General features: G+C 44.2%; 1 protein-coding gene across 1 annotated transcript in view; it reads right to left on the minus strand.

Moving 5' to 3' along the window:
* Positions 1–4,111: 4,111 nt before the first annotated feature.
* The window catches only part of LOC146199790 (diuretic hormone receptor-like), a 138,728-nt gene continuing 130,117 nt past the window's right edge, over positions 4,112–12,722 (minus strand). Inside the window, exon 12 of the mRNA XM_084592811.1 lies at positions 4,112–5,112. Coding sequence (XP_084448937.1) covers positions 4,852–5,112 — 261 coding nt within the window. The 3' untranslated portion in view covers positions 4,112–4,851. The remainder of the gene's footprint in view (positions 5,113–12,722) is intronic.

Raw genomic sequence — 12,722 nt, forward strand, 5'->3', positions numbered from 1 at the left:
AATGTACAGTAAAGTATACTTTGGTAGCCACCCCATATAGTTCTGATCCTGGTAGTGAGTACTTTCACACACGAGCTTTGATTAAGGTAGCACAAGGTGGAGAACATGGCTTACACTGTATGAAAGAGCATTAAACAATGGTAGAGGGGGGAAGCCTCAGTTCGCAGATCGAGCCAACGTGTCGACAAGTGAACTTGCCTTCGTCTGGGCAGAGCAATCAACACTGGCAGCGGTTTAAATACGCTTTTGCTTCCGAAGACGAAAAACTGGGGAGCGGGAGAGTAGGTTAGAAGAAAGTAGCTCAAGGAATGGTCAAGAAGAATGTTGGTCAAAGAGTGAAAAAAAAAATAAAAGTGTTTCTTCAGTCGTGTCATGCTTACAGTATCCTTGTCATTCTTCAAGAGTTAAAGTGTTGCCTGTTCCTTGCCGGCGGTTTTTCGGCTTGGTATTCTCCGCAAGATACCACTTCCCACTTGGTAACCTGTGGTTTGCCTACTTTTCTCGCAACACTTTCTTCATAATTAAAATTCAGATTATTGGGCTGTTACATCGATATGAGTATAAACGTTGTGAGCAATTATCTACTCTACACACATTGTGTTCTATGTCCCTTAGAGTGCAATTATTTACCAGAATCATGCCAGCATCGGACGTGTGGCGTTCTTCATACGACTGCAAACGTACAACGTGCAAATGGGAAGGAGTCGCCGCGTATGATCCGTTCTAACCCGTTTCTCTATATTATTTTTTGTTTCATACGCTGTTCTACGGGCGTTTTTTCCTTGTTCGCGTAATACAGTTGAATTTTGTTTTGGGATAGGTGTCATTTCAGCCAATGACTAACTTCTCCTCATATGCTTCTAATCTACCTCACTTCATTAGAGCTCGCTTGACACTTTTCATATTTTACTTTGTTATCTTTTTTGAGTGAGCACAACTGTTTTTCTTGATTGTCGAAATTGTTAAAGAATTCTTTACTTGGGCGCTTCTTATCCATTTCTTGATCTCCAGAGAACGCTTGGCACAAAGCTGACTAGCTGTTCTTACCCTTAATTTTAGTTGAAAAGGTTACCGCCAGTTAAAGAGAAATATGTGTGCGCAAGCGAACTTAAATATTCTACTTGTTATCTTACCATTACGTCGGTTACCTACTTCTTCGTTTTATGTCTATATTGGTGCCAGGTCACGTCTATGCTCACTCGCGATCCACCATCCTTTGTACATGACATCTGACTAGCCGATCACCTCTACATCCTGCATAATAGACGCTATTCGCAGCGAATATGAAGTTCAATTTCAATCTTGTCTCGCCGTTCCGGTTTATACCAGCCCATTTCAGGTTCTTCCCATTCGCGCAAAAAAGTATTCAATATTCAGGGAAATATTTCATTCTGGCAATTGTAATAACAGCCCACTATTGTTCTAAGAATGCTCGCCATGGCCACACATTATCCGGTCACCTGCCTGGTTCCTGACTGCCCCGGCATTCAAGCCAACCATAACCACACTACACATCATTTCTTGCCCAAGAAGCTCTTAAAACGCTACTGCGGGTGAATTTATTCTTCGCGCATGATGGGCTCTTGTTATTCTAAATAAAAGAAAATGGCAACACTGAATTTGATGGTCGCATATTGAAGGTCCGATATTTTCTCAACTTCGTTAATGGTTTTCATTAATGTTTTCGTTAATAGGGCTTAGTCAACTCTTAACGAACAAACTTCATAAAGTACTTTTGCCACCAAACGAAGGGGATCAATTATTATAACCTAATTAGGTGCATCATACTGTATATGTTAGGAAAGCATGCATGATTTTTAACTCAAAACGCTGGGTGCTCGCATGCGCCAATCAGCATTGTGCGAAAGTAATATACGAAACCTTTGTGAAAGTTTTCTTTCTGTGCTCAACTTTGTGTTCTGTATTGTTTATTCGGATTAGTTTACAGCCAAATGCAAAGTACGAACTCTGAGCACCTATGTCAAGCTCACATCAAATGTTTCGCATGGCCGATACCTGTTTACAACTTAAAGTGAACGCAACGCATAAAACAGCAGAAGCATTGTCAGCAAAATGAAGAGCGCCTAGTCTTCTTCCGATCAGCAGTGTCCACACATCAGCGAGCATACAACATCCTTAGTCAGGTGTCAGCATAAAATGACCGTGAAGATGACACTCTGCATGGCATCGCTGAATCCTATCAATATATTTGGTCAAATTATAACTACTGCAATTACCGAATTCACTGCGGTTGTGTCTAATAACAGCACCTGAATATAATGCAACATTCACTCCGTTGTACCTTTAATGAGCGCTCTTGGTTAACACCATGGTCAGTGCTATGTATGTGCACAGTAATCCGTAGGAATAAATGTACAACAATGGGACACGTCCAGACTACAAGGATGAAAACGGTCAACCAACAGGAAGGAAGCACGACAGTCTGCCATACAGCAAAATGCCACCCCTGGGTGGCTCATTCGAAACGTTGTCGCTGCCACCAGGGATAGTTTCGGCATGCCTTTGTACAATGAATGCTCGGGATCCATAAAATTGCGGTAACATCTCCTACAGTGTAACTACGGCGTCTAAGGTACCCTGTTTTTGGTCAGTGACTTTCTTCGGTAAACAGCCAGTAAAAGAATACGCAGAGCGGTTAAAGAAGACCTTCACGAACGAAATTTCCCACACGTTGAACTTCGTATAAAAGAAGTCTCTGGCAATATCTTAGCTCACAGCATTATAACTGAGATGCTCACTCTCGGTTGTTCCAGGAGAAGTGGAAAATAGTGTACAGAATAAAAAACAGTGAAATAATTTGTTTGGAGCCATGGGCTAGGTATATTGAAGAAGTCGTTCTTCCTCTTTCAAATATTTTCTCTATCTTCCCTAGGAAGAACGTACAGAAAACACTAAATTGAACTCAATCATTTTTTGTAGAGCTTACAGCAAACTCGTACAGAAAACATAGGTGTAATACAACAGAAAATATTGACTGCTGCTCTGAAAACGTTTTCAATCTAACAGCTATATTTATTAGGTTCAATGGCATTTTATGCACTTTGATGGTTGAATTCAGCAAAAATTAGAGGAAATAATAAATACAGGTATATTGCAGGATATATATTTTGCATAAATACAGCTCCACGTTTTACAGTAACCTAGTGTAATAATGTGACGCAGTGCTTAAAAGAATACTCACTGTCTTTCTCATTTAAGTGGTTATAAAAAAAAGGCTGCTTTGCTATTACAATCACCTATGCTTAGCGGATGGAAACTTGTAAAAATATATATTTTCCTTTATTGCATTCAATTTTAAGCTCTCCTGATCAAAATGCCTTAAAATGCAATTTCGGAATCTGTTCTGAGAATTTTTTCCTTTGGTTGAAGGTCATAAAGCAGTGAGGTCTTTACTGGACGTTTTTTCTGTGGATGAGATGTGAAAATAACAAGTAGCTCAATTTCTCATTCAAAAACTCCCCATCCAAGTAGAAGTAAACTAATTTGCTTTTTCCTCAAATCTAAATTCTTGCTCTCAAACATGTAAATCTAATTTGCAAGGCAGACTGCTGAAGCATTAGTGAAATTGAAGTTGTCTACTGGAGTCTACGTGAAAGACCTCGATCTCCACAGTAATAAAAACAAATAATTCTCAGATTCACATAACTCGTATATTAGGCGTATATATAAACCTCAAACATGGAAGAAGAAGGTCTCTTTAAAAGAAACTTCGTGGAAAAAGACACATAGTAAGTTTACTGAATGAACCATCCCACGCAACCTTCTCAGAGCCAGAAGCGTTAGAGTGATGAGCTTTATTATTAATGGGTATAGGCCCTTGATACCGCAACAGAATTTTACAGTTAACTCATAACTCGAGCGCAGTATTTTATGCTGTTCCAGAAATAGTTTTAGACACTGCGCTTCAAATCCAGGCAACCGAAATGGTCTCAATTGCGAAACATTTTTTTCTTAACATCTCAAACCTAATAAGCAGTGCAAGCTAATATATATTCACCCTCCATGTGGCTCATGTTTGCTTGTGCGCCATCTGTTTCAAAGTATGAACTCCCTACCTAAATTCTCTGTTAAAGCCGATAAGTGTAAGGACTACAAATGGTACTTCGCAACCGTGATGTACATTGCCGTTTACAGAAAACTACAAGGAGGCGTTTAAGTGACTACGTAAATCATACGCAGTCCCTATCACTACAACTCAAAAGCTTTCTTCCATGTCTTGTATATTTGTTTCTTTTATATATAAATATTACAGACGGTTGTGTCATCAAGGTTGATTTCCCACCAGCGATACCCCTCACCCCTTCCATTGTTAAGGACTGGACTGATTCCTCCCAAATAGACTAATAAATAAAGGGAAACGAAGTTCACAAATCGATAGTTTTTCTCAACGCGCAGCATATTTGACTAATTATAAACGTGCGTGGAATCAATAAAGTGGCCGCAAACAGCGCAACCACTAGCAAGCACCGCCATGCTGCTAAGGTCGAATACATATCGGCAACCCTCTTCCGCGAGCAACATCCTGCATCAAAAATATGGAGCTCAATGTGCACTCAATATCAACTCTGCATGAACCCTGGTACCTTAGGCCAATGCCGAGACGGGTGTGGCAATCAACCCAAAGGCCATGCAAAGCCACGGCCAGAAAACAAGTCGTACGGAGGAAGTCCACGAACAGATTAGTCTCCTTGTGGACGTCACCATTCACTTCGTCAGAGCCACCAAGTTTTAGAAGTGAGATGCCGAATACTCCGCCGTCAGCCGAACGGGTCTTAGGACAGAGTGGCTCAGACGCGTCGGCGAAATGAAGTCATTAGCAGCGCAGTCTCCTCACACCGGGTTGTCGCTGAAGGGCAGCTGCGCGTACGAGCCGTTGCTAGGCCGCTTGCTCTGCTGCGACGGGAAGCGGCTGCCCGTCGACGGCAGGCACGTGGTGGTCGTGGTGGTGAAGCTGACGCAGCTGCCCCGCTGCATGGCCAGCGGTTTGTGCGAGCGGCCGTAACCCAAGGCCTGTCGGCACCGGTCGCCGCCGCGGCGCAGCGCGCGCATCGTCTTCCACCGCTCTAGGTGGTGCCGCACAGAGTTGCGAACCTGCGCCAATAGAGCGAAAGAACGGCGAAAAAAATTACAAGGGTTGAACGCTGCTGAAGCAAATATTGAGCGAATGTAATAGCTGCGGGTGACCGAGCGTTCTTCTTCTTCTCTTTTCCTCCTTCCTCAGCCCACATATAATGCCGAGCTTTAACCAACCGATATGAACGTGCCTTAGTGGCCTATAGGGTTAACGTGAATCACAGAGTCCTAGCAGGCTGATTCTGACATAACAGTCCCATGTGAAACGAGAGACTCAAGTTGGCAGCTCCTGCCAGCCCGTGTGTCACGTGGGGTGTGACGTCACAGCGTCACGTGGGTAAGCCGTAACTGCGGCCGGGTCACGCGAAGGCTTGAAAGTGCGAGTAGTATTGCTTTCTCAGTAAAACAATTATGGTTCCTGGTACTGAAGGGACATGAATTTTGAGGGGGGATTCTGGCAGGCTTACGTTTTTAAAGGGACACTAAAGACAGCCAAAGATGGTATGAAAATCTAATAAACTACATTTGGTGACACTGTCGCCGCATATCCGGCAGCAAAAAATCGAAGAATTGCTGAGATATTGCGATAAGAAGTTGAGGTTTTTTCTTGTTCCCGCCGGTCGAATTCAAACTGTGGCCTCCAACTACGTAGTTGGAGTTGATTGACGCACACTATGACGTAAGCGGAGACTCCGTTATAGCTAGCGAGCCGGCGCGGCCCGCGGCGTCGCATCCCTCAAGGGCCAACTTGGCAACAGCGTACTCGCAATGACGGCCTCAGCCGAAATAAATAAAACTATGAAGAGAGTAATTTACCGAGCGATGGGCCCATAAAGGAAGAAAAAAAAAACATTGTGCGCTTGTAATGCACAATACTTTACATGTCTCTCAAGCTTTTGCGCTCTTGCACTGTGTATAAACAAACTGAGCCCTCGGTCATCGCAACGCTTCCTGACATGTTTACATACAAATAAAATTTAGTTACCAGCAAAATAGTGTCCTCGCTGCTGCGCTTGTCAGTTTTGAAGCTTCGTCGCACTTTTTTCCTTCAAGGTTTGTGCTACAGCTCCGTGTTCAGCGAAAATTACGTCCACGGTAGCAGAACATGACCGAAGTGCCGGCGCCACTACATTTGCCAGCGCTGTGAAATTCCACATGTTAAAATGGATCTAGTGCACAATATAGTGTGCATAGACATCCAGAACATTAGTTGCAAGACGTGAGAGCAGGCAGCATGCGCCGATGATCAAGAAGTTGTAATTTTTAGACCGGCAGCAGAAACACTTTTTTTTTGTAAATGGGGCCATGACATAAAAACTAGAAATATTTCCAAGGTTCCTGTGGCGCGGCGTAGCCGAGCTGTTAGCGCCGCACGTTACGGAGCAAGCAGTAGCGAGTTCGAGTCTTACCGCTTCTGGCGGCTTATTTTTTATTTTTTTTTACAAATTGATTTTTTTTTAACCTTTCGTAATGTATTTCTGGTGCTTCGTTATTTTTAGTTTTTACTTTTTACCCGAGGCCCTTTTTTTCGCCGTGTGACGAGCGCAATATATCGACGGTCTCCTTGGTATGAGCGGCAAGTATGCCCCTTTTGTTTACGACGCCTGCAAATAGCACGTTGAAGGTCTTGTTGACGCAGTATATGTTGGTCAGATGTGCCATGTTTTAGTGAACAATTGAATGATAATGCGTTTTTCCTTCGGTACTTAGCATATGTATGCTTTTCGTGGCGTACGTAGCTGCAGTCAAGCGGTCAGGTCGCAGTCGAAGCGGCAACGGCGGCGATTTGTTGGCGCAGAAGTGTGAACGAAGGAGTGTGTCGACGATAGCGGATTTCGCTCGCTCGTGCCTCCGAATGCTCAAATGGGAGCCATCAAGGCGCATCTGCTGAGCCATCAAGGCGCATCTGCTGCTCCAAGCTCGTAATTCAGGCGCTGCAGGTTCAAACAAACTATCTGAGTGCGCACGAAATGCCCGAGCCGAAACATAACCAAAACTGAAGTGGGCGCCTGTGGCGCCTCCAAGTATATTTTTGTATTTGCTTTGCAACGTTTACGTTGTCTTTTTTCCGTCGTTTACGTATGATAAAAGCGTGTTATCATGTTTGAGAAAAAACGTACTACTGCATTCAAAGATGCAACGTAATTCGCATTTGTGAGCCTCCGGGATCCCTAGCGCGTCACATGATTTGTAGTTGCGAGCCTCGGCCGTTTGGCTGAGGTGGCGATACCTGTATTTCTGTTATTCTTCTTTACTACCTTATAACAGCTCTGTTTTAAGTAAGAGTGGTCTTTTTGTAATCAGGAACTCGCATTCTATCGATGCAAACCCACTTCCTTTCTCTCTTTAGTGTCCCTTTAACACCTCAAATATACATTTGCTAGCATTTATCGTGTGATGCGATATTAAAACTGAGTCGCAGATTCTCCGTAAAGCCCTCTCTGAAGAGCATGCAGTTCATTCGCATGTGTGGATTAGATAATCAAACCGTCGTAATATATTTTGTTGTGTTGTTTTTCTTCAATGAAACAACCAAAGGCCTGATAACATAGTGTCGGCTTTATAATTGCTCAGGTCTTGGTTTTGTTTTCCAAGGCCTGAGTTTTCCTGTCACCCACATGCGTATACACTTACCCCACATGTAAAATTTTCAATATCTGCGTAATGTTATAGGGGTGCTGCAGCATTCGAGGTGCATGGCATTAAATGACTTAGGCGCGTCTTTTGGTCGCAAATGTAGACCGGTGAACGGGGTCCTCATGACGGAAGGCACAAAAGAGAACCATCGACGCAGGAGGTAAAGAGAGCCACATACCACTGGCAGCGCGAATGTTGACAGTCGTCGTGAAACATATTGAAAATGATAGACCTGTCAAAATTCGTCCACCCGCTACCGCGGATGTTCTGTGGTAAAGACGCTTGGAAGAACCGAGATTGACTCCCAGCCGTGGCGGCTGCTTACAATGGAGGCAAAAAGCAAGGCACCCGCGCGCTACGCGATGCCATTCCCCATTAAAGAGCACCAGGAGGTTGAAATTTCCGGAGCGCTGGAATACGGCGTCCCTCAGAACCTAAGTTGGTTTGTACCGTTAAACGCATTAAACCATACGTCCGAAATGCCCACATGTAAGGTCCAGGTGAAAGTTAGTAACAAGCATTGTACGTAGTGTTTGAGTTTCGTGGTCATTTATAGTAATGCAAAATAAGGTGTCGATTCTACAATTATTCCAACATGAAACGCAGGCCGTGCCACGTTACGCCAGACGTTATAGCCAAGCCTCGAATGCCCTCTAACATGGCCTGATTTTGGACTTCAAACATTTAAACTTTCGCATACTTCTGACTTAAAAGCATGATCTACTGTGAAACGCAGAAATACAGTCGAATAAAAACGTTGGTTATGTGATTTAAAGATGTAAACGTAAAGAATACAACTTGATTCTCTTAAAAAATAGATGTAGGAATGAACGTTTCCTTCCATACACTGCCCTGCCATTCATGACGACCACAAGAGGCACTGGAATATCACGCACAACCGACGTCGCATGGTCTATAGTATGCTAAGGGGTGCTGAGTGTGGGCCATATTTTATAAGCTCTCAATTTCCTTTTGATCTGACAGAACATCAGCGTGACAACAGCATCAGAAAAAAGCAGCGAGCGGTCGCTCACAGAAATCACAAGACAGCACGTCCCCCCATCAGCGATGGTTATCGCCACTCTCTGCATACCACGGCTGCCCATTGGCTGCGTCATGAGGGCAATAGTGATGTGCAGTCGCTAATGAGCCCATAGTCCGCCTATCAACAAGACGCGTGGAATACCAGATGACCAAATTCATAATAGAAAGTAACCTACAGCCCCAGGGTCACGACGGTTAAAAGGACACACTAGATAGCATATTGGAGACGTACCAGCGTCTTCGTACTAGTCAAGACATATACAAACCCAAGATGGATACTAAGAATGCCCGAAAGGCGTAAAACTGTCAATCAGGCCGCATTAGTCGAAGTCATAGTATTAGGCAGGTCTCAAACATTTAAATGGTGGACTAATCCAAGATGCCCCTTTGATTTCGCTGATAGTTTTGATCTCGCTTTATCAGACATGCTAACAATTAAAAAAAGACAGAGTAAAATATACATGATTGTAATCGCAGAGTAACTGGATGAAAAGAGTGTTTCTTTCTTTGTGCGCCTTCATGAAGATAAGGAGGGTATTATATTGGTCTCGAGACAGTCGGCTCCATTTGAAGTCCAAAACCTTTGCATTCGAACGAAGCAGCAATCGTGCCTTATAACGAATGCGCCCACCTCTAAAAAATTGACTGAAGCGGACTCTAAAGCGAACCAGAACTCAAGCTAAAATAACCCCTGCCGATCTTGGCGCCAAACGCGCAGCCAAATAGACAGGAGCAATTTTGAAATACATATTTTTACTGAACAGTAAATGTTAGCGTTTTAACTGGAAGCTGCCTAATGAACACAAAGGTTTTGATGTTCTGCCTGGTCTTGAAGCTACGGGTACCTTGCCCACAAATAAAGTAACCTATAAATTTTCGATCCGCGTGCACAAAGCTAATCCAGAACAGAGAGAGAGAGAGAGAGAACTTTTAGTGAGCATAATAATCAGTAAGAATTCGCAGGAGCTGGGTGGTCGGTGCCCCTAGTCCAGGGCTCCGCTGGCAGCAGCTGACTTGCGGACTAGCTGAATAATCCAGGCTTGCTGGTCCAGGTTGTCGCTGGTCAGGGCCGCCTCCCACTGCTCGTGTGTCGTGCATGGCACTAGTAACGTTGGGTCAGGTTTGTCCTGGCATTCCCAAGAGATGTGATAGAGTGTGGGGCTTGCACCGCACCAAGGACAGTAACTCGTGTATTTTGTTGGGCTTATCTTATTTAAAATGTGAAGATTAGGGAATGTGTTTGTATTTTTCTCCAGTCTATAGCGTCCGAGGAAGGAAGCTGTTTGTGTGGTGGTGAGAAAATTCTTCTTTCTAACCGTAGGAGTTCCAGCCGGTGGCCGTAGGGTCCTAGGAGAGGGGTGGGGTAGGGACGGAGATCCGCCCGGGTTGTGAAAGCTCGGGCTGGATCATTCGCTACCTCATTTTCTTTTAAGCCTTCGTGTCCAGGTGTTCATGTAATTGTGTGCGTCTGGGAGATGGAACGTAATATTGCACACGCTCTTCTGTGAGGTTTTCCGGCCAGGTAGTCCCTGCAGGATGGTTGGGAGTCCGTCACTACGTGTGATGACTTCTTTTGGTGGTCTTGTGTTTTTACGGTGACGGCTATTGCCAGTGATTCTGCTTCCGCAGGATTCTTGGCATAGATCGAAGCCTGAATAATTGGCCTCTTCTGGTGGTCAACTGCAGCTATTGTGAACTTGCCAGGCTCGCCGTAAGCCCCTATGTCCACGTAGACAACTTCCGCGTCTTTAGACAATTGTTTTTTCAATGATTTGACTCTGGCTTTCGTTCGACCCTTCTTTAACTCATGGTGCATGTGCTTGGGTATCGGGTTCACATAGATGTTGTTTCTTGTGGATGTCGGAATTTGTGATTTGTGATTTGATCTCAGAAGTTCTTAGTGCCTGCCATAGCCCTAGTTTTGACAGGATTTCCCTACCCGCCTGCGTTGTTGTTAGGCGTTGTTTCTGACTCTCTAGAACCGCCTCCTTGAGCTCCTCGAAGTTGTTGTGCACTCTGAGGGCCCAAAGACGTAACGTTGATGTTGTTGGCGGGAGGTTTAGGGCCGTTTTATAGGCTCCTCTTATGATAGTGTCAATGGCCCTTTTATTAGTGAATATAATTTCGTGATATGGGAGCCCGTAGGTAATCCTGCTAACTACTAGGGCTTGTACAAGGCGGAGGGTGTCCTCCTCCCTCATCCCTTTCCGGTGCCAGGTCACCCTTCTAATCATTCTGGAAATTTGGTTGACTGTGGTTTTGAGTGTTTTGATTGTATAATCCACTCTCAAATTGCTTTGCAACCACAGCCCCAAAACTCTGATCTTGTCCTTCTCTTGAATTGTCTGGTCTCCAGAGAGAGCTGAATTTCTCCTGGGGACTTGTAATTTCTTCTGTGTAGCCTGATAAGTTCAGATTATTCTGGGGAGCATTAAAGACCACTCTCCGCGGCAAATTCCTCGACTAGGTCTATAGCGGCCTGCAGAGCTTCTTCTTTTTGCGCCAAGGATCCCTGAGTAGCCCTGATAGTGATGTCGTCCGCGTATAAAGTGAAGCCAATATCATTGCGGGTCAACAGTTGTTTTGCTAAATTTATCATTGCTATGTTAAATAGCATTGGAGAGATTATAGAACCCTGAGGTGTACCTTTGCTCGGCATGGGTACTTTTGGTGATCGGATCTCTCCAATTCCTATTGTGGCTGTGCGATCTGAGAGGAAAGCCTTCACGTATTTGAATATTTTCTCCCCGCAGTTGATATTGTTTAATTCGTGCAATATGATTTGATGGCCAATGTTGTCGAATGTTCCTTTGAGATCTAGTGCCAGAATGAAATTTTCGCCTTTTAGGGGTATGGTGTTGATGACTTCTTCCCTAATCCGGAAGAAAGCATCTTGCGTGCAGAGTCCCTTGCGGAAGCCCAGCATGCAGGAAGGAAAGATGTTGTTTTCGTCGATGTAATTCTGGAGCCTGAGGTGGACTACATTTTCATAGAGTTTTCGCAGGCAAGAAGTGAGGGAGATAGGACGGAGACTCTCCACAGCCAGTGGCTTTCCAGCCTTTGGTATGGTGATGATATCTGCGTGTCTCCAAGCTGATGGGACCTGTCCCTTCTCCCACAGTTCTTCGTTGATGTACTTCGTTAGGTCTTGCAGATGTTCGGTGCTTAAGTTCCTAATCATGGCGTAGGTGACTTTGTCTCCTCCAGGGGCAGTGTTTCTTGTAAATGTAAGGGCGGCTAAGTAGACCTCCGCCAGAGGTATTCCAGAACAGAGAGTGGTGTTGCAGCAGTACCTTTACCGCAACCTAGTTAACATTTCAGCTGTAATATCAAAAAGCCTGCAGTGGCATTATGTTGGCAAAGCGTAATTGCGCCGAAATTAAAAATACGGTTCACGGGAAAACCGACACTCCTAGAAGAAACGATCAGAATTCTTACCTCCCGAAGAATAGCCCCAGGGGGCTGAAGAGGTATCCCTCAAAAAAGAAGACAGCGATATTTGCTTGCGCCCGTTCTGTAAGCGACGGCTGTGGAATTCCTCTGAGGATTCAAGTGCGCCCAACACGGCTTTCCTTTTCTCATGTGTTCCAGCAAATTACCGCTCATAATAAGGGCATCCGCCACCTCACCCGAGATCTGGTGAGTTATTTCAAAATTTGTAAATCTATTTTATCATAGCGCACATTGTAAAACTGAATAGAAGACGCTGCGCGGAGTTATCGTTGGCTCAAAATAAATAAATTTTAGCTGTTATCTAGAAAACAACAAAAATTACATTTTTCGGAAAAAAATACTTCGTAACGAAGACTGATCAGGATGTTGGTTTCATTATTTCGAGTTAATCAAAGCATTGGACCTTTTAAGCATCTGAAGGGAAATCAGGATAACGTTGTTAAATCAGTTTCGCTAAATTGAGTATATTGATTGCGCACCGCTGCTGTATAGGG

Source organism: Amblyomma maculatum, chromosome 2 (genome assembly GCF_055883805.1).
Source record: "Amblyomma maculatum isolate TAMU_Amacu chromosome 2, ASM5588380v1, whole genome shotgun sequence".
NCBI classification, from domain to species: domain Eukaryota; kingdom Metazoa; phylum Arthropoda; class Arachnida; order Ixodida; family Ixodidae; genus Amblyomma; species Amblyomma maculatum.